The 22,372-nt window shown below is 42.1% G+C and overlaps 1 protein-coding gene across 1 annotated transcript; it reads right to left on the bottom strand.

Moving 5' to 3' along the window:
- Positions 1–5,235: 5,235 nt before the first annotated feature.
- On the bottom strand, positions 5,236–21,919 carry LOC134633636 (zinc metalloproteinase-disintegrin-like 2d). Its single transcript, XM_063482549.1, has 23 exons — positions 21,803–21,919; positions 19,380–19,489; positions 18,800–18,873; positions 18,634–18,709; positions 18,256–18,332; positions 17,758–17,956; positions 16,936–17,001; positions 16,793–16,855; positions 16,543–16,712; positions 16,379–16,460; positions 16,160–16,302; positions 15,840–16,026; positions 15,464–15,553; positions 13,243–13,459; positions 12,077–12,179; positions 11,804–11,972; positions 11,630–11,710; positions 10,932–11,016; positions 8,919–9,039; positions 8,678–8,837; positions 8,556–8,603; positions 7,912–7,962; positions 5,236–7,387 (listed from the first exon to the last, which is right to left on the bottom strand). Exons 1-23 carry the CDS (start codon positions 21,840–21,842, stop codon positions 7,259–7,261), a joined length of 2,541 nt encoding a protein of 846 aa, XP_063338619.1. The 5' UTR covers positions 21,843–21,919; the 3' UTR covers positions 5,236–7,258.
- Positions 21,920–22,372: the final 453 nt, after the last annotated feature.

The raw sequence follows: 22,372 nt of genomic DNA on the forward strand, positions 1-22,372 counted from the left end.
CCCGGCCAAACACTTGCGGGCTGGACCCAACATAACAAGAAGGTTGTTATTTCCATCTGCGGTAGTTTATATTTGTTTGGGTTTGTCTCAGCTCCTCTGCCTCGTACTCTTGCAGAGGTTTATAATTTCATCCAATTTGTGGTTTAATCTGATCAATTCGGTTCAACTTTATAGCACCAAATCACAACAGCGCTCCTCTCAAAACACTTTGAGCAGCCAACCTCTTCAACTGAGCCAAGACACGATTCACTTAACCGCCCCTCATCACGCAGCGATCACAGCAGTGAAACGAGCTGGATTTTGGGAATCCGATGAGTACACCTCGATAGGAGGAGAAAGACTAAAGTGCATCTGTGACAACAGACGTGACACACTGATTAAATCAGAAGCATAATGCAGGTGGTCCCAAACTGTAGACAGGCTTAAACTCATCAGCTTTAAAAATATTAACAAGGTGAATATGGAATTTATGAGAAATGTACAATGCCTTTTTCCTCTGAGGGCTTTGACTGCCAGACTTAGGATCTTCAGTTGATTAGTTTTGTGTTCCACTGTATTATTCTGTTTTTGTTTTTACATGTACGGATTTAATTTCCTGCTAATTTCTTTCCTTTTTTGTACTGCTGGGATTCTTCTGGTGGTCCCCGCTGACGTAGCAGCGTCCATATTATTTGCTTTTTGTAACCACGGACTGAAAATGCTTCCCAGATGTGCTGCTCCTCAGCGAGGAGGAGGGCGGATCGTATTTGTTTGTGCTGAAACTCAGTGGCGGTCCTAGCCTGTTTGGCGCCCTGGGCGAAGACTCCCTCTGCCCCCCCCCCCCCCCCCCCCCCCCACACACACACACACAGGATTGTACATTAACATAGAAATTTTGTCGGAACCATACTGAATTTCACATGAGAAACATACACATACACTAACAGATATGAAGAGAGAGAGAATATGCATAGTATGCAAACAGCTACCAAACAGCCATCATAATTCGTCATACAATGAGAACAGGACAAGTCAACAATTGACAATGACTAATTGATGTTAAAATCTGTAACATAATGTATTGTTTGGAGTTTAGGCTGTTACAGTTACTATTTTTACCATTTCTTCTTTTAGCAACTGTAATCCACATTATTTCCTTCGGGATTAATAAAGTATTCTGATTGTTTCAGGATACATGACCTGCCATTATCCAATGACACATCTGCTTACCTGTATCTTTTGCTCATTTCTCCTCCTCTTCTTTTCTCTTTTTTCTAAACTGAGGACCTGATGGCTTTGAACCCAGGATTCAAATCATGAATACATAATGGGCTTGGATTTACAACATTATGAATGAAATGTGCTCTATTTGGAAACAGCAGGTCTCCCTCCCCTTTCCACTGGTTCTGTATGAGACATTAAATCATCAAAATATAAAATATAAATTTTAAATTGTTATTGATCCCTTTACCCCTGGTCCTAAAGTCTATATTTATTTTCTTACTCTTCTTATATTTATTGTTTGTTTACTTGCACTGATGTAACTGGAACTTCGTCGTCTCGTCTCTCTATATACTGGACTGTATGTAGCGGAGATGACAATAAAGTTTACTTTGACTTCAGCAGCGAGCAGACGCACCGAGGAAAAACATTGGTGCAAATTATAAGTCTGTATCATAATGTCTGCTGTTTTCGTGTTTGCTGGTTTGTTTTTATTTTGTTTTATTTTGCGAGTTGGTTATTAGATGCTGCTCCAGCCAGCCAGAGAATCCCCCGCCGCCCCGCCCTCTCCTCCCTGTGCCGCAAGCAGCAGGCGCACCTCGCAAACGGAGGGCGCCCTTACTCCCAGCAAATGGGCGGTGTTGGGGATGGCGCTGGCATGACGTCGCGCAGCAGGAGTACGAGCAATTTTTTTTTTTTTGCCAATGCCCGTGATGCCGCCCCCCACCACGATGCCGCCCCGGGCAACCGCCCGTGTCGCCCGTATCTAAAACCGCTACTGCTGAAACTTGAGTCTTTAGTCACAGTAATCATAGTCATAGTGGGTCATTGGCTGTGACACTGTGACAGCATGTAGCTCACTAACTGTAATGTTGTGCTTTTACGTTTAAGCTGAGTAATTTGTCCTCAGATTTGACTCATCAAGAGTTGAGCTGCTTTTTACTGCTTGTCCATTTCTCTAATTGCAGCATCACAAATAAAAGGAAGGAAACGTCCTGACAGGACTTCCTGTACACGTTAGTGTTCTCTCGGTGTTTCTCAGGACTTCATAAGCTTAATGCAAACAGTTTGATTGCACTCAGTGCGGTCACCTCTCTGTAATCGTGACTCAATAGAGGACGGGGGTTTTTTTTTGGTCGGTATCAAAAAAGGGGAAGTTGGTATCATTCGAGATAATTTGACTCGGGTATTCAAGAATTTTATCTGAGTCTTTTAAGAGTGAGTCAGTGCAGATTATCATCTTCTTCACTCTTCTTCTCATGACCTGGTTTAAGTGTTTCTGGCTCAGCATCAACTGTTTTAGCACACGTCAGGAAGTGATTTGTCAGAAGTGTTACAAGCACGAAAGGTCATGCCAGGTCACTGCTGTCGGCCTCCGGATAGGCTTAGATTACAATCTTATCTCTGCACACTGAAACGTTTAGGACTAATACGCTGTTATTAGTAATATTCTGTTATTTTACCCCGAGATTAAAATAGTTACAGCCAGGAAACTTAAAACGTGCTTTGGTAGACCACACGGAGGTCACTCTGAAGTATGTTGCCCTAGAAAGTCTTGTGGTTTTTGTCCTGCAAAAAGAGCTCAAAGCAGAGTAAACACACAGCTGGCTGCAGGGTTGAGTCGACGCCCGGATCTCTTTGAAGAGAAGGCTTCGTCATCGCGTATCACTCGTGCAGAATGCGCTCGTTAAATGGGCAGCAAGCACAGGCGAAACTTTCTGCTGCCAAACAAGCCACGCTCATTGTTAACTGTCGCTTTATTAGCCGTGAATCAGAGTGAATCAGACGAGCTCCACCAGCACCCACCCCCTCTACTCAGTCCCACATTCCTCCAGGCTCGACTCCCATGTCTGATTTACAGCGGAGCTTAAAATCAGATTTCCCCCCCTTTTACAGTGAGATTTACACATCTGACATTAAATATTTGTGGGAGTTTGTCTAGCAGAGAGTATTTATGCTTCTCTTGTCTTCGTCCTGCAGTTTGCTGCTTCAGCTACTTTGATAGTTTGGACAAAAGCGAGAGGGTTGCCGGTTTGCTATGGAGGTCCTGAGGTCAGAGTCCTGACCTCAACCCCATCAAACACCTTTGCCAGAGCCGGGATCACAGAACATCAGTGTTTGATCTCAACAGAATAAACGCCTCCCAGCTCCTTTCATGGCCACTTGAGGCCGACTCCCATGTTAAAATGCTTTAAAGCAGAAATAAGCATGTTTAGGTTAGCTTCTATGGATATCTTCCCCTTTCATAACAAAAATACAGAGGGTGAACTGCTCACTTACCCCTCCGTTTTTGTTTTTGAGTCCTGCTCTGCTTGTACGTGTAAACCTGCAATCAGCCAATTGCATGCATGTTGCATGTAGACACAGTCAAGACAACTTGCTGGAGTTCAAACTGAGGATCTGAATGAGGAAGAGTGCTTGCTGCCAAACGTTGTGGCCTAAATACTTCAGAAACTGCTGATCTGCTGCAATTTTCCCACACAACCATCTCTGAGTTTACAGAAATTGGTCTGAAAGTGGAAAATGTCCAGCGTGTGGGAGGTCTATGGGGAGAAAAAGCCTCGCTGATGTCAGAAGCCAGAGGAGAATGGCCAGGCTTCTTCAAGCTGAAAGAGGCAGAAACTCAAATAACAACTCATTACAGTCAATGTATGCAGAAGAGCATCTCTGAATGCACACATCAGACCTTGAAGCTGATGGGCTACAGCAGCAGGAGACCCCACGAGCATCACTCCTGTCAGCTAAGAGCAGGAAACTGAGGCTACAGTTCCCACAGGCTCACTCTAATGAGACAAGAGCATAATATACATTGGATAATGGGATTTCTGTTCAACCCTATATTCAAATGGTAGGGTCAGAAAATAACAGTCTAGCCTTGTATGAGTAGTTCAGGATGCTGCTGGTGTAATGGTGAGCATCATTTAAACCCCTCAGCTTACTGACCGCAGTGTACCCGTCTTCCGATTGCTACTGCAGCATCCTGAACCTCAGATCGTCTCAAACCAGTTTATCGAACGTGACGCTGAGTTCACTGTACTCGAATGGCCTCCAGTCGCCTGATCTCAGTCCAGCAGAGCACCTCCGGGAGGTGATGGAACCCGAGGAAGGCTTCCAAGAATTAGGGCAGTTCAGATGGGAAGAGGGGGTCCAGCATGGATGTTTGTTTTCTGTGCTGCAGTAAGACGTCACTTGAGCCTTTTATTGATTCACTGTGAAAGTTCTTGTTTCTCAGAAGAAAAGTGAGCAGCTTTTCAGTTAACAGAAGACATAAAAAAAAAAAACATGTCTGAATGCCAAACAGGAAACTCAGACGATAAAGTCTGAGTCCTCGCAGCTGCCTCTCAGACCTGCTTCCTTTAGCCGCTCATTAGAGACCAGTAAAGACACTGTTTGCTGGGGAAGAACAATAGAAGGCTGCTCGGTCAGTTAATAAAATGTTACACAAGGAAAACAAATCCAATGTAACGGATGTAATTTCCCTCTCATGTTTTGAACCACACCAATAAATTACACAGTCAGCTGATGCAACATGATCACACTGTCGAAATAAAGTGCACTTTATTCATTGCAACAGAAAGCGCTTCATGGGAATTCAAGTTTTTACATCTGATCATACGCAACTGATTACAAGAAAGAGGACTGTTATCATGTGAAATCATACTCTGTAGTTTTGGATTAATGACTACTTTGCAGTTCAACATATGAAACCTTCACAACTCTTCCTAGAAAAATATCAGTGCAGTTTAAAAAAAACCAAACAAAACAGTAATTTCTCCTCAAGGCTCCATTACATCCACCCATTCCCCACCTCTGTGGGACTAAACGAACAATGGAGCTTAAAAAGGTTTAAAGCTGAACCACAGGAACACATAGAGGCCACGTAAGGGACGTACCAGTTTAAGTCTTCAAGTACAGTGCAAAGTAATGTAAAAAAACACTTTGTAGAAGGCACAAAATGGCTGTGAAGGCACTGTAGGGACTGCACGAAAGTCAAAAATACAAAAAAATACAGTTTCCCAATGATCTATCAGTATCAACTGGAACTTTGTTTAATTTAAAAGGAAAAAAAGGCACACAACAATCACAAAATAACAGGTAAAAAACATTTGAGGCTGCGTTTGCGTGCAGCTATTATTGAAACCTCACTAGTCGCTCTGTTTTTGGCTATTTTTACAAGCTGGTCTCCAAAGAAGAATTTAAATAAGAACAATTAAGGATGCAGACGAACGCTGTCTCGTGGTTGGTTAAAAAAGTTTTGAGTCCAGCATTTAAATAAAATAAAGGGTAGCACATCGTTAAAATTTTGAATAACGGCATTACAAAACCACCTGAATCAACATTTCAAACCACTTAGAAACAGGTTGGGATTAGTAACAGGTTTACAGACTGGCTGTTGTCACTCGTAGTTAGATTCTTCTGCCTCTTTCTGGTATTTTGGAGGTTATTTAGTTTTTCTTTCAGGCTGCTGGACTCAGATTTCCTCCCTAAACCTATAATTTTGCTCACCAGGACATAGAATTACACGACTGATCAAATTTGATAAAAATAGTTTAAAACTTCGCTGACTTTCCCTAAAATATACTTTCAAAAATCTTTTTAACTGGAAGTGAAACATTGCCGGCTGCTGAAGAATTCTCCCATACATTTCCTGACTGAGTGTCTCCTAAAATGCCTCCAGCTCTTTTCTCACATGCAGTCTGCTTGAGATGAGTTTTCACTGCTGAATATACTCAGGCTAGTTAGGCGTGAGAGCTGCCTGAGCTCTTGCTCATTGTCGTTTTACTGGAGTATCACCTGCAGCTGTTTTCACATTCAACATGAAGTTACAGATTTTTTTTTTGTTGTGTTTTTACTGCTGAGTAAGCAACAGGTGTTTGCTGTCTCACACAAATCTCCATCAGGTAAGTAATAGGAAAGTTGATCACTTCTATTTCTTGGTGATCAGGTATTGTATTAGTATACACCATCAGTCAACTGTCTGATTTACTGTGTTACACAGCAGCCCTCTTTGATTCTGCATGGCCACGTGGACATGAATCTAACAGGGCGTATTAGGGCCACTAAAATTTGTTGAAAAAAATGTCAAATTTACAAGAAAAAAAAATAGTAATTTGTTTCTATTTCTTGTAAATTTACAAGAAAACGTACCAAATTTAAGAGAATAAATTTTTAACTTTACAAAAAAGAAAGTCTACAAGCAAATTTGTGCACAAAGACTGGAAAAAAGTGGCAAACTGTCTTATAAATGTTCACCTCAGAAGCTTTTTGAGTTTCCCAATGCTGTAAAAAATGTTAAAAAGTGCTCTGACATTATGCCTGCGCAATTTTAACAATGCAGGGTGGCCCATGATTTAGAGACCTTTGACATATAATTAGGATTTTCTTTCTTATTATGTTCAGATTAGTTGCCTAGTTTTGCTTTGCTCCTGTTTAATTACATCCTAAATGAGTCCCAGCAACATTCAGATCTCTTTATATCACAGTGGAGCTGCAAGCTCAGTCTGTGCAGGTATCAGGACAAGTGACCCTTTGACATGGACACTTTTTCACATTATCTTATAAAAAAATACTGATTATAGCTGCTTGTAGAGGCACAGAGTGTGTGAGAGTGCATCCCAAACAAGCTACAAACTGAACACATTACCATTCACGAAAAAGATAACTGCCTAATCATTTTCATACAGTCCCTTAAACACTCATTAAATAAATACTGTAAAACAATATCTTATAAAAGTGCTTTACACTCGTTACACAGGAGGAAAACTGCAGCAGCAGTTAATTTAAAACGAACCCCACCACCAGAAAACAGCCAAAAAAAATCAGACTTTTCCACAGCAGCTGTGCAGCTGTTGGTCTCGTGTCATTAAAGATACTCTCAGCTGGTGGAGTCTCGGTCTGCACAACATCTTTACCGGCTTTGAAGCGTAAACTTTTCCACAGAGCCGAGCGTCGGCGAGTCTCAAACACTGATGCGGCTGCGGGCTACTCGCTTTTAAAAAGTAAAACTACACCCTGGATGTCTCTGCTTTGGTACAAGTCGATACTCTTGATGAGAATTTCATGCGAGTCTGTGAACGTGAGGCTTCGCTGGGGGCGGAGGAGGTGCGAAAGGCTTTATTCTGGTTGCCGGCGAAGGGCTGGGCTTGACCGGAGGTACGGGAGGAGGGGTTGGTTTCACTGCTTTGTTCTGAAAAACAAAACAAAAAATGATTTTTAGGTGAATTTATGAAAGTAAAGTAGCAACTTCTGCACCTCAACACTGCTTCCTGTCATCGGGGTGGATGCTCATGTTAAACTAAAGTTTCAAATAATGATGGCTCTGCATGATGTCATGGAGATCCCTTATATTGTCACGTACTCCAACTTTGTTTTTAAAGAGGCACCCAATCGGTTTGTTTGAGACAGCTGATGAGCTCTAGCTTCACGAAGGCCCAGTGTGACATACATAAGGATTATTTTGAGTTGTGAATCATGCAAAGCTACTCGAGTAAGTCCAAAAATAAAAAACGTAGAGCTGGAAAATGAGCATTCAAATGTTTGGGCAGATCAGTTGATCCCTATTGATCCCCAGAAGGGAAATACTTTAAACAGGTAGAAAGCAAAGAAAGAACATCTAAACATGAATGAATCAATGAAAATAAATAAAACATGAGTGACCTTTATATAAAGTCCTGGGGAAAAGTGTTTAAAATTCTCTGCTTTGGCGCTCACCTGTGTTTTATTCAGAGGCGGTAAAGGTTTAGATGGAGGTAGAGGTTTCATCTGTGGTGAAAAGGAAGAAGACGGTTATTTAACTGGGATTTAGAGCAGATGCTGACACTTTACAGGCTCCTAATGAACATTAAAGTCCAAGTTTGATCACATGGAAACCAAAAATCAACAATGACATTATTTCATAAAGCCACAGAGCTACACTGATGTTTATCAGTCCTCTGTGACTTGCTGTTCCAGTAAGGTCTGCAAAAATCAACAATCCTAAGCTGTTTTCATTAAACAGCTCAACACAGTAGACTAAACTATGTCCCAAAAAGCTGAGTTTAAAGCTGGGCTCAGTCTACACGATACCAGCACAGAAACAGCTGCCAGTTTCTTCTGATTGGCTGCCCCTCATAAAGATAAGATTGAGTGAGGTAATGAGTCACATGTATTAAAAAAATGAAGCCTGAGCTTTTAGCTTGTCCACACGGTGATCTCATTATAATATTACACAGGGCAGAAAGTAAGGAAAAAAGACAACAGGTCTCCTTTATGCATGTTATTTAATGATGGTGATAGTTTCATTTTTAAGCTTCAATAGATGCTCAAGTTGCTGCGATCTTCATTTTGCATTATGTCTTTAAAAACAAAAGGCTTACCGGCTCAGTTTCCGACGTGACTGATGATGAAGACAGTTTCAGCGGTGGCTGGAAAACAAAAGCGGTTTGTCAGCATTTCACAGTAAAACGGAGACCTGCATACACCTGGCTGCTCGGTGTACCTGTGGGGCGGGTCTGCAGGGGGTCACTCGACCCATCAGAGGGGTGCAGGCCTGTTTCGCTGTGGTCTCCATGAAGGTGGGCTGACTTATCTGAGGTCTTTCTTTACCACTTCCTTCTTGGAACGACGGGTTCAGCTTCCCTCCAGCAGAATGCACTTTCCTGTGAAGACAACATTTATTTATTTAGCCGGGAAGAAGAGGGAAAAGATGAAGAGTCCAGACAGCAGAGGGGGAAAACTACCTTGTAGCGATGTAGCGCTCCATGTCATCCTTCTTACAGCACATCAGCCCAGCAATCAGCAGAGTGACAACCAGCAGGATGGAGACTGCTGCGCACACATAGGCTATCAGCCCAACCTGATCTGCAGGCAGAGGAAACATAAAACTGCACTTAAGTACTGATGCAGTCTGTTTTTGCACTCTTTATGTCTAAGTGCATGTGTGAATTTTACATGCATGTAAAATTCAAATTAAATTCTGAACAACATTAACACTCTTCCCTCAGTGGAGACTTTGTTAGGTACACTTTCCTAGCACCGGTTTGGACTCCCTGTTGCCTTCAGAACTGTGTTAGTCCTTCATGGCATAGATTCAACAAGGTGCTGGAAACGTCCCTCAGAGACTTTGGTTCATATTGACTCTCTCTGTAAAGTGCTAGCCACAGAGCTCTGGAGCCATTGAGTTTGGTCTCAAAAATAACCATGACGTGTCGTCAGATGATGAACAATAAAACTGGGTCACGTTTTCATTTTGTTCAGTTTAATTTAAGCTCTAACAAAGGGTCTTAAAGTTCTGCTACAGCTCTCGTTAAAAGCAAAAACCAGACCCGATTTATATTTGTCCGATCTTCCCTTCAAAGTCGGCTCCTTGTGCAAGTTGTCCTTCTGGACCAACTTCTCCAGCTACTTTGGGCTGCTCCCTTCCTCACCAGTGGGTATCTGGTGTGGTTTCACACCGGATGCCGTTCCAGATAGATTCCCAAAGGCATCCGTTTCTGCTCCTGGGGTCAAACCATGGATCTTTCGCTAGTTAGGTGACTGCACCAAACCACTGCACTATGTTGTGTGTCTTTGCCCCGTCTAAGTCCTGATCTCTCCACTTGAACTCGTTCTTTTCTTTGGCTCATTCAGTAAGTAAATATTTAGTCTGGGTTTCATATCGGTTGGTTGAATGGTTGAATGAGGATGCAGGAATCCTAATCTCCTCATTTCATTACTGCAGAACTTCATGCTGAACGACCACAGCGACCACACTTGGGTCACAGCACCGACCTTCAGGTTTTGACTTGCTCTCTGAAAACAGCTGTTTGCTCCCAGCTCTCCTGAGTAACAATGATCCTCGACACGAAGAGTTTGTGGCCCAGGGTGAAATCACAAAAGAGCTCCTGAAAGTGGTCGGAGCAGGATTTCCACGGAGCGTTTTACAAACGGCAGCCATGCTGGAAGAAGTGATTGAAGATGATCTAAAAGCTAAATTTAAACCAGTCGCGGTTTTTGCTTTTTCTTTGGCCTCAGGAGCAAAATTTTCTGATCACAGCTTTTAAGTAACAAATAAAAATGAAGATTTTAGTTTAAATTTTACAATTAAATTGTGAGGAAGCTCTTGAACTGTGGCTAAAAACTCAATACGAAGCAACTTTTTCCCATTTTAACAACTTACCAGCTTCCGATTTTGCAGAATGATTAGACTATCAAATCTGAAAATTTTATTTTCTAAGAGCAACATGAAAATGTTATGTAAAAGGAATTTTCCACACAAACAACAAGAGCAGTGTTCAGAGGAAGTTATGTCATCCTCTTATTTTCTTAATTAGCTTTAGTTTCACTAAATTCTGGGTAAAACAGTTCTGAGTGTACCGGTTTCACAAAGTCTTTGTTTTGTTCAGAGGAAAGTGTTTTTTAGAGTCTCTTCTTCCCCTTTTCTTTGGTACTATGTGGACAGAAAGTTGCACAATCATGAGGCGCAACTCAAGTTCAAGCTTCATGTGCAGAATCTGCACATGAAGCAGAGACAACCAAGTCTTCTACAAAAGAGTGTTGAAACTAAATTAGAGCAAACGGGGTCAGTGCTGGGAGGCTCTCATAATGAATCACTCATGTTTCTTATTCACTGGAAAAATGATTCAACAAGCAGCTGTGACCTGTTTTCATCTGAAAGTCTCATTGACCTTGTAGATTACAACAGCAGCTGAACGTCTCTAAACGTCGTGCTTCATAGTTTATCGTGAACTTTAAATGCACCGCAGCGTCTGTACCTTGAGGTAAATCCGCGTACTGGACGTTGCATTTGGGAGGAGCCCAGCCGGGATTACAGTGGCACTCGTTCCTGTGATTACACACCTGCGGATAAAAAGCAGTTAAATGATTAAAAACACGAGTCATGGAAGTGGAGCTCATGTTCAATGCGACTGCTTTGGATCGTGTTTGAAAGCCGTTTGCGGTTTTTTATCTGATCATTTCTTCATTTTATTCAGTCATTGTTTAAACTCATTTATAGTTTCTTCCCCCGTCGTTAGGAGGCTGTTACATTCCTTGAGACTAACTGCATTTGTCCAGTTTTAGTCTGCTGTGATGGCTAAAACAACATAAACAGTGCATTCCTCATCTCTTTTCTCATACCTAGCACCGCTTTTAGTTTGACTTATTTGGTAATAACAGCTCTTTCTTTCTCTCTCGCTGCTTTTTCATCTCTTTTTTAATAATTTTTGGCTCTGATGCTGCTATTGTTCCTGCCCCGTCTGCTCTCTTTTGTTTCTTCTACATCCCTCATTAATACATCTAAGTTTATGGCTGCCCGTATGTCGCCTGACAGACTAAACTCAGGGCAAACATGGGGCTCGGGTTCAGTTTAACACCAGATGTTGTTTCAGGTGAGGGGATGAGGTGAAGGTTCATGTTTAATGGTGTGAAAATTACGGTTAAGTCCAGATTAGTTCTCTGATTTTGAACTTACCCCGTTGTTGTTGCACTTCTTTGCACAGTCCTCCCTCTTCCCGTAGGCTGACACATCCACACATCTGTTATTGAGGCAAACCTGAGCACAAACGTTTGATTCTGAGTAAAATGGCCAAAATATATTCAAAAAATAATAATCATCCTGCAATGTGTCTCCCTGTGACAGTTTTACCTTATCCGGCGCACATTTCGTGCCACTCGGCACCATGTCCAGGTTTCTCATCTTATCATCGTCCACGGCGAGTTTGCACTCTTTGCCGTACATTGTGTTGTAGCTTGCCCGTTTCCCTGTGATAGACTCGCCTCCTTCCTCACAAAACATCGATCCGCACTTAACATCCCTACACAAAACAAAGGCATTAATCCAGAGCTTTGTGGTGCTTCTTTTCAGTGCTGGAACTTCATCACTCTGAATTCAGGGTGAATGACAGATGGTGACACGTACTGTGGAGCACAACGAATGAAGCCGAATTTGTTCTTCCCACAGTTAGCGCCTTCCTCGCCACGCTGGTTCAGGTTGAAACATAAATCTGGTGCCACCTGGGCCCCTGGAAGAAGGCACAGAAGGAAAGCTGCATGTTAATCTGTCATTTATTGTAGGTCTGAGACTCTACATCCTTACGTTTGCTATACCAATGCACCTTGGAGCACATGGGTTCAGCAGCATTTTTAAATTTTAAGCGTCCAGAGATGCCAGAGTGTCAGAGTTAAATATAACTAAAGTGATGAGGCGCCTTAACTGCACGCTGCTGAACTCATCAAAATGGCCAGAAAAGTACTGATTTAATGTGTTAGTCTTGCCTTTTATCAATGGACTGTATTTACAAACCTCTTATGAGACTTTCTTTGCAGTCGCTTATGTAACAAAATGTATTAAATATTTATTTGGACAGATTTCTTAAAGTTATTTCCACCACATGACAGTAAAATCTAAATGTTAGTAGACCAATGGCTAAAAGCCCCTTGAGGCTTATCTCATCTACTCAAAAGAGTGCTGATTTATGAACCAAGAAGTAACCCAGAGGGTGGGGCGGGGGACAAGCTAAGGCCTGCAGTTCCCCTGATGGCCACATGAGGCTTCAAAAGCCAGTCAGTTCCCAAAGACTTCCCTTGTTAAAATGTCCAACTTTACTGGAGCATTTTGCATGTTTCGGTGTGCATAACAGCTGCAGGCTGGATGACTATTTTTAAATAACTCATTCATTAGGATGCTGTTAAGCCTCAGAGTCAGCGGTGTGGTGCTTTGGTTCACAGGCAGCCTGTTAGAGCTCATCTACGCTAACCCGAGCCACTGAGCTCAACCTGTTCTCTGTGTCTGTGCTGTTGGAGCCTTTCAGGCCTTTGTTAACGGAATCACAAGCTGTACAGTTTAAGCGTGCAGCTTGCTAACCATCAAGTGATAACCTCGTGCTCCATCCTCGCGTCTGGATATGGTCAGCGAGGCTTCAAAATGCACAGCCAAAAACCAAAGTCACATTTTCATATAAGGTGTTTCTGAGGTGCACCTTTCTAACTGAGCATGCAGATATCAGCCAAGAAAGCAAAAGAGCCTCAAACTGGGACTTCCCAAACCAGCAGCTGATGTCTTCGATAGCAGCATGCTGAGCGTACCTGGTCCAAAAAGCCTCCAGCAGTGATGCTCCCGGGTGGGACACTGGCCATTGTAGCAGTATCCCTGGACAGTGCCGCTGCCCTGGAGCGTTTTGTAGCAGGGCTTGCCGTTCATCTCGAAGCTATCTTCAGGACAATCCGACGACAGTCCGGTGCAGAACTCGGGCAGGTCGCAGTTCCCGGCTGACTGCCTGCACACGCTCCCAGATGACTTCAACTGGACAAAAATAATATTTTAGTGTTTTGACCTTCTGTATGTACCAGATCTGGTCTATAATTCGCTTGTGTGTTTTTGTGACACTGTTCCAGGCCTTGAAACTGTCAGTTGAGGAAGGATGTGGTGAGTTATAAAAAAACTGAAACAGCAGGGTATTATCCTCCCTTTCCTGTTAGTGCTGAACAGCGGGTGTAAGAGTAACCTTACATTTATTAGCCAGAGGCAGGGTGTGTCTTTAGGAAAGGTCCTGAACTTCACAGAGAATGGGAATGGGGATTGTTATATCCCAACAGCTACAACAGAAAACCGGCATTCATTTCATTTACTGGACAGATTGTCAAAAAATTCGAAACTATTCATAATCCTGAGTATTAATCTTGATCTATTTTAGTGACCCTCTGACTTTCCTGCAAATTTTCAGTGAGGTATCTCAGCAGTTACCAGAAGACGAGCCTCTGATCCTCCTCCAAGGCCTTCATGAAGATATCTTTTGAAATATTTTTGCAAAACATGACATACTTTGATAGTGCCTGACTTTTTTTTTTATAGCACATCAATATTTCTCAGTTATATAAAAAAATATTTCAGTATCTACTCAATGTAGATAAGAGGATTAATGTTCCCAGGAGAAAAATCTTCCTCATTACAACATCCAAAACCACCTACTGAGAAACTAGCTGCTGGTGTGTGCAATCGTTTTTGTGACAGCGTGACGTTAATGACTGTTTTTCCATAAAACGTCCCCGCTGGGAGCCAGCTCAGCTCACCGGGTTGAACAGGTGACTCATACTCTGTAAGGTGTTGCAGAGGCCTGAGTTTGAACCCGCCCCGAGCTGTTTCCTGTGTCCCAGCTGTCCTGTGATAATAAAGGCTTAAAAGCACTGAAGTTTTAATATTTGCCCAGCTTGCACAGCCTGATCTAAAATTCTCTGTAATGCATTGTTTGAGTTATTTATATGACTGGAAATAAATGCCATCATTAGTACAATTCACATACAGTGTCTTAATCCCTGAATTCAGGTGTTTTCAGTCCGGTTGTCACAGTTGTATAAAACCAAGCACCCAGCCATGCAGTCTGCCTCTACCAAACCACATAAAGTTGCAGAGCGCGGGTCACTCTCCCGCATTAACATCAGCACAAAAGCAGTGTGCTGGGAGCTTTGTGGGTTTCAGTGGCTGAGCTGCTCCATGCATTGCATGTTTTACCAATTCTGGAAGTTCAAATCATTGACAACTTTCACTACCTTACTAAAGTTGGCAACTATCTGTGACACACAGCAGAGAAGCTGCACATATGGCTCGAATTATCATTATTTATTCTGGTGTGCTTTACAAAATGTGTCATTGCATTAAGCAGAGCTGGAGTTGAGAAAAACATAGCAGCTTCGTTCAGAATCCAACTGGTGTGTGCAGAGATTAGCAGCACACACACACACACACACACACACACACACACACACACACACACACACACACACAGCTGTGTGTTGCATTGATATTTGGGATAAACTGTATACATAATGTTCTTAAAATTCTGGAGAAAGCCCGGGAAATTGCTGAGTGAAAAGCATCTCCCACGGCTTTATTTGGAAATTACTCTGAGGAGAAAAGAGAGTCTGGGGTTTGGCGTTTTCAGCCAACACGTCGCTAAATTTGGGACTCGGATGTTTTTGTGAATGTGAGCTCTGTTAGTTATCAAATCACAGACCGGCTTCAGCGCCAGATTCCAAAAATGTGTCAGGGAATAATTTAAAACACATGCTGAATGTTTTTTTTGTCTCCAAAGAGTTTTAAACTTCATCGAGAACTCGATTAATCACAGCTGGACTTGTTATTGGTATTAATGGCCTCGCAGCACGCTGACGCTCTGAATCTACATTCAAATTTAGGTTGTTTTCTGCACTTTTGTTTAGATGCAACGTGCTTTGGAATGAGGCGTCTTATACTGTGTAGGTACGGATTAATATAAAGCCACATAAGAAGGGAGCAGAGCAGCTTCAGTACCTGACACTTCTCACAGCACTGTCCGTGAGCACACTGGGATCCTGCAGTCAGCCGACAAGTCGAGGCATCGCAGCAAGGGTTGTTGCATTCCTGCAAAAAACACAAAGACACACAACGTTTGTTTCTGTGCACACACTTGATCCTTAAACATGGCTGCAGCGATGAAGGCAGTGGCCTCACCCAGGAATTCTCCCCCTTCTGATGAGGTGTGAGCACACCAGAGAACTATTTTAAATTTGAACTCTTTAAGGCTGCAGCTCTGCACACGCTACCTGCCCTAACCTCAGACAGGAAACCACAGCAGTGGGATAAAATGGAATAACCTAAATAGCATCTCCCTTCAGCAAAGGATATATTTAAACGTAGCTGGGGTTACCTCCACCGTGCCACAGTCGCACTCCTCTCCGGGGTCCACCATGGCGTTGCCGCAGCGGGGGCCCACGGCGATGATCTTGGAGGAGGTGGGCTTTTGCAGGCAGCTGGGCTGAGCTCGCTCCAGGAATTCAGCGAGCTGAGAAAGACTGCAGCTGCTGAACAACTCTGGGAACATTTGATTTCCTGCCCTGTGGGAGGAACAAGGAGATCTGGGCTCAGCTAAAGGTTCAGCGCACCCCTGCTCTGATTTTAACAGTTTACAAATGGGAAAAAGTTTGTTTGTGCAAAAAATTCTACATCTGCTCTGGTCTGCATATTTACCTGAGCTTTTCTGCCATGACACAATCCTTCCCGCTGGATGTGGAACCGCACACGCAGTCTGGAGCGTCGTGGGAAAGGCCAAAGTTATGTCCCATCTCATGGGCGATAGTGGAGGCGAGGCCTATCGGGTTTTCGTTGTGATCCTGAAGGAGAAAAATGAATCAGTATCACCTCCATCGTCCATCCTGATGAACGAGAGTTAGACGCCATTAATCCCACCTGATTCACGCCTCCCGAGTTTCCGGTGCACATGGCGAACTTATTTGCCAGTCCGACTGTTTCTCCGTCAAAATCTCTCCAGCTGTTAAAGACAAAAACGCACCGTCAGATCAAGCCGGCGGCATCACTGCGGTTAAAACATCTGCACAAACGTCAATCCTCACGTCACAAACTGGGCGTTGTCATGCTTCACCCTCAGCAGGAGGTCATCCTGACGCCACGCCAGGAACTTGTCCAGCGTGGCTTCTGAACTGTGGCTGACGTCGATGAGGTCTTTGTTCGACCAAATCTCCAACCCCACCAGCAGGATGCGGATGTTCAGACGCCGATACAGCTGCGGGCGGAGGAGGAGACGCTCGGGAACAGATGTGCTAAGAAACGCCAAACATCTTAAACAGCTGGATGCAAACTCACCTTATCGATGTGATTCACGACTCCGAGGATACGGGATTTAGTATTGCTTCCATATTTTTTATACTGCAGGAGAAAAGGAGGCGAATGTGTCAGATTTACTCAGCGATGAGGGTGAAGTTTTATTTAAAGTGAGACGTTATTACCTCAGCGTTGTCCACCACAACATACAGCTCGACAAACCTCTGAGGACCCGGCGTGGGATTCGATTTCTGAAAGGAAACACAAAAAAACCTGTGAAATACACGCCAACATGACACATCAACCTCATTATTTATTGACTATTTACTCACTTATGTCCTTTCACTACACATCTACACACATTAAAATGGAACAAGGGGACAATAAAAGAGGACCACTCCTCTGCAAATAAAAATCTGAGCGAATGAATTCAAGTCCTGCATTCCAAATATATTTACACAGAGGTTCTAACTGACTTCATCGGCGTGACCCCTTTTATTTGGAGAAATCTAACTATTGATAGTGTTTCTGCTACCCGATGGAGCTCAGGGAGAGCTGAGCTGCTAGCTGACAGTGCAGAGACGGACCGTGTTTCCTTATCCGCAGAGCAGCCTTTAAAGTAGGGTTTGCAAAGCTCTGTGCGAGATAAGATGGGATGAACACGTGTGTTCATCTGTTCTCGATATCAGGAGACGTCTGAACGATAATTTCTGTCCCAAGACGAACCCTGACTCATCGTATGTAACAGAACAGTGGCTGGAATTCACAAACACGCACACAAAAATCAAACCAAGTCTAAGGAAAAGTCCCAGCTGACCTCCTCGGGGTCAGCCAAGTTTCGATTTTACAGCCACTCTGAACATCAGTCATGGGATGGATGTTTGATCTGCTTTCTGATCATTCACTGAGGAAAACTTGCCCATCTTCTAGCTTCGACTCCTTCAGTGTTATAAAACATTTTGTATTATATGAAGGTGAAAGAAAACTACACTGGCACTAGAGCATACCCATGATCTGGACCTGAAGAGTCCAGCGACCTGAGGGCCCTGGTCCTGGTCGTAGAGTAGGGTGATGTTGGATGAAGAGCCACAGCTGGCCCTGCCGCTGATTTTCAGGTGCTCCTGTCTGTAAACGGCATGATCGCCATCGTCCGTCTGCCCCAGAGGCTCGATCAGGTAAACCTGCTGCCGGGCTCTCAGGAAGCCACTGCACATCGACATTAAAGAAATAACTTTATTCGTCTGCCAAGAACAGAAGAGATGTGACTTTTATCATTGTAAAAATATAAAAGCTTTCAAACAGACGTAATGGGTTGTTAAGGGGCATTAAGGGTGAAACAGTGGTAGCCGGGCACAGAGCAGCAATGCGACGAGCAGAAAAACAACCAGGTTGCTAAATATGAAGCAAGGCGTTTCTCAAGAACCTGAGAAACTTTCTCTAGAGATGATGTAAGTGATAAAACAGGAAGTCCTATGTTGTAAAAATATCTATCGCTGCTCTCTTACCTCATGCCAGAACAAATCCCCACGCTCACCGAGGAGTCGTCCACGCCTTCGATGTGTCCGTGATAGTAGCAATGATCCTAAAAACACGGATCGGTCAGTGAGGCCGGCTGGTACAGACATCGCTCACGCAGAGATTCTTTGTTTTTGCTTCCATAAAATCACAATTAGAAGTCTAAAATGTTAGATTTTTATCATTTCTGGGGCAATAAAATTTATTTTTAAACAGCTCCTTCTCCACTAAAACAGGACTCGAGGCTATTTAACATAAATAACTCAGATTTTTTTAACATTTTTTATGTTGCAAAAAGTGAAAAACATATCATTTGAGATTAAACAAACAAGATTTTACTTAATCATTTAAATAAAGTTAAAACGCACTTGTTTTGGTGATGTTGTCACCCGTTTGCCATCTTCAGTATAGTGTGTTTCAGTGTAGTCTCTCCCAATAAGGTTCCTATAAAATTGAAATTCATTTTCATGTATTTATATATAATAACATATATATATATAATATTTGCATTTGCTGAGCAGAAATGAAACTCACCTGTTTTTTTCCAGAAGAATTGTGTGATTTCTCCCTTCGATGGCCAACTCGTACCGAACTGTATCAGGATAAAGCTGCAGAGAAACGTGCACAAGTCACAGGGCGGCGTTTAACCTCCTGAACATCTTTCACTTGTGGGAAAGAAGGCAAGGAAGGAAAATACCTGTGCAGGTAAAAGTCCTGCACCCAAACATGTTCTTCTGATTTATGATAACACATAGTTTGCACATTTTTAATCTGCAAAGCAGCTAGTGAAACTGCACTGATAAATTAGCTGTTATTAGGAAAACATATTGAAATGCTGAGAACACAGAGAAGGTTGGTTTTTCAGTCCTGGGTGTCGCTAATCTCATCCAAAATGACTTAAAAACACAAAATTAAAGGATACTCACAATATGCATTAACACAATAAAGATCAGCTTCATGTCAGAGAACTATAGGAAGAATATTCCTATCTGACATGGAAAAACCAGCACAACGATACTCAGTAACGTATGCAGATTCCACTATTTTTAATAATGAATCACATGAGAAATATTTTAGAGAGAGCACCAGTGATGTGCAGCTGAGGCGTCAGTACCTGCGGGTGGTCCTGAAGGCTCCTCCTGTGTCTCTCCTGGAGTCTCTGAGGTCGGACCACCTCGTAACGCTCCACGTGAGACAACGTCCCCGAGCTGTGCACGATACAAACTACACACCACAAACACTGAGTCACTGTCTGTATATGATCATGAAGGAGTAGTGCAGATGCCAAAGCAAATTTAGGCAAATTCAGCCCAAAAACAGACTGTCTGATGTAAAAAGAAGCATTCAAGAATCTGCAGACATCTGCTCACATCAGTGCATGCATCTAGGTTTCACTCATTTGAGCTCTATGCGAGTCACCCCATAACAAAATCTAGAGCATATAGGAGAAGACAATCATGGTGGCGGAAAAAATCTTCTGGCGTGGGGTTGCTTTGAGGCTTTTAGTAAAATCTGCAACAGTGCTTATATTTAATATGAGGCCATCTGTCCAAAAGTTGGAAATGACCCAGAAATGGATCCTTTAACAGAATTATGACCCAATATGCATAGGAGCAACTCCACCAAGGCTCAAGAGGAAGAAAAGGTCAAGGCAAGATTAGATGTGAACCTCACGGAAACGGGAGGTGAAACAGGAAACAGCAGTCATCTGCATGAAAGCATCCAAAACTTTGTGACAAAAAAATATACTGAAAGCACCTAAAAGCACTCATTATGCACAACTGTATACATGATTATATTGGGTTTAAATTTTTTTATTCATCAATGTGCATATCAAATTAAAGCTGCAACTGTCTAAACTTTGGACTGATCCCCTCAGAGGTGTTTGATTTTCCCCACAGAAGCAATCACAGCTAGAAGGAGAACCTGGTTTCAGACTGTTGGTAAAAAGGAGACGTTTCATATGCTGTAACTTGTTCATATGACCCTTTAAATATTGCCCAAAGTGCCCTTTTTTTTTTTAAAGTTTTCTCCAGTGAATATTCAGAAAACAGATCAAACATCCAGGTTTCTGTTTATTGAAACTATGACTTTGGCTTCAGATTGTGACACTTGGACTGGGTGTAAAATTTATTTGTTTGCTTTTTCCAAATCAGAAAATTTTGATTTGACTGTTTTTTTTTTTTTAATGTAATTACACATACATAGTTATGTGTAACTGGGGACCAGACCTGATTGGTCTTTAAAAGTGTGAAAACTGCAGTGAGATAATTAAAGGCTGATGTTTTGATGCCAGCTTTACTGCAAAAGAGTGAAAAAGTATAGAAAGCTGAAACAGTTTCTAGATCTAGACGAGCTGTTTGAATCCTAAAACAGAAAATGCCACTGCTGTGACAGAAACTGTTCCATTAAATGTGGCATCCCTCAAGGATCCATTTTAGATCCTCTTCTATTGTCATCTCTGCATTTCAGAAGCACAATATTTACATTTAGTATCATCTACCTGCCACACCTCACAGCGACTGATGGCAAAAAAACTTTTCTCAACTAAAAACTGAGCAAAACTGAAGTTATTTTATTTCCATTATTAGACTTAATTTCCAGTACCTATTTATTCATATTTTTGGCTAACTTAATTTTTTTTTAAATCTTATTTTATTTAATGATCGTATTTTAAGATTTTTATTTTATTTTATTTTATTTTTGCTTTGTGTTGATTTTTATCATGTTCTTCTGTGTGTTTTATTTTGAAGACCTCCCGGTATTTTAAATAGGACATAAATAAGACTGACTTCACTTGATCTTTTTAAAATACATTTTTTCTTATGCCAAGATAATTATCATGTGATTTGTAAAATTTTATATAAAATAATAATAATGATACTAATTTAACTAGAAATAATAACACCTGTTGAACATTTTTAGAATGTACTTGTTTTTACACTTAAAGAAAGGGAAACATTAGCGACGGAGTCGTTTTTATTAATGCAGTTGTTTTACTAAACCTGCCTCAGCTTGATCAAATAGTTTTTCTTGGTCATGACTTTCTTTCTAATAGATTTTGTATCTCAAATGTCCCTTTGCTTCTTAAATAAAGGGTAAACATATCTAAGACCACACGTGTCTACCTATCCATCACCTCAGATGATCTAATTGTTTCACGTTTCCTCCTCTGTACTGCTGAGAAGTTGGATTTATAATCAAATACTGTATTTTAAACTCACATAAGATCTTTTAAGAGCGTTAATATTTATTAGTAAAGCAGAATAACTTGTAAATAAAACTAAATTGGTTAAATATTAATTATAGTTATAGAAAAACAACATTTGTGTAAATAAAGAGGGAAATACTGTTATAAACTGAACCATATGTTTTCTTTTCAGAACTACAGGGACTTTAAACCCTTTTTAAACCACATAAACTTCTGCTCGCCTATTAATAGTTCGAAGCTTCTCTGCCAGACTTCATTCACTTTTCTGCTGATTTAGCGGCAGCCTGTTGCTCTTCGTGAAACTTTGTTGGAGTTAAAAGTCTTACCGCATGTGAGCCACAGTAAGAACAAGTCTTCTCCCATCATGATGCGCTCTGCTCGGGCCCGGCCGATCACCTCCCGTTACTCCGTCGTGAATCAGCCGCTTCCAGGCGGCGATTAGCCCGAGCTTCGCTCTTATCTCCGCCCCGCAGACTTACCGGATACCCAGCGTTAAGTCAACCGTGGTTACACTTCCGGTGTAATAAAACTTTAAAAAATAAAGTCAAATTTTATTTATGTGTTGCCAAATCACACAGTTGCCTCAGGTGGCTTTATGGTGTAAGGTAGAGACCCTACAATAATACAAAGAAATCCCCAGACAACTCCCTATGAGCAAGCACTTTGGCGACAGTGGGAAGGAAAAACTCCCTTTTAACAGGAAGACACCTCCAGTAGAACCAGGCTCAGGGAGGCCACAACCAGTTAGGGGGGATGGGACAAAGACGAAAGACACAGATTATTCCCAGATGTGTCTGAAATCCACCCAAAACATGTGTAAATGTAGGAATCATACATCGTACTGTAGTATGACACGTGGGAGTGAGTCATGTTTACGTGGAAACAACACCTTAAGA

This window comes from Pelmatolapia mariae, linkage group LG8 (genome assembly GCF_036321145.2).
Source record: "Pelmatolapia mariae isolate MD_Pm_ZW linkage group LG8, Pm_UMD_F_2, whole genome shotgun sequence".
In the NCBI taxonomy this organism is placed as follows: domain Eukaryota; kingdom Metazoa; phylum Chordata; class Actinopteri; order Cichliformes; family Cichlidae; genus Pelmatolapia; species Pelmatolapia mariae.

Coding starts and splice junctions, on each gene's coding strand:
- LOC134633636 (XM_063482549.1), bottom strand. CDS start 21,842: ATGATGGGAGAAGACTTGTTCTTACTGTGGCTCACATGCG. Junction 13,460..15,463: donor AGTGCTGTGAGAAGTGTCAG/GTACTGAAGCTG, acceptor ATTTTTGTCCAG/TTGAAGTCATCTGGGAGCGT. Junction 11,711..11,803: donor CGAAATGTGCGCCGGATAAG/GTAAAACTGTCA, acceptor GTTTGTGCTCAG/GTTTGCCTCAATAACAGATG.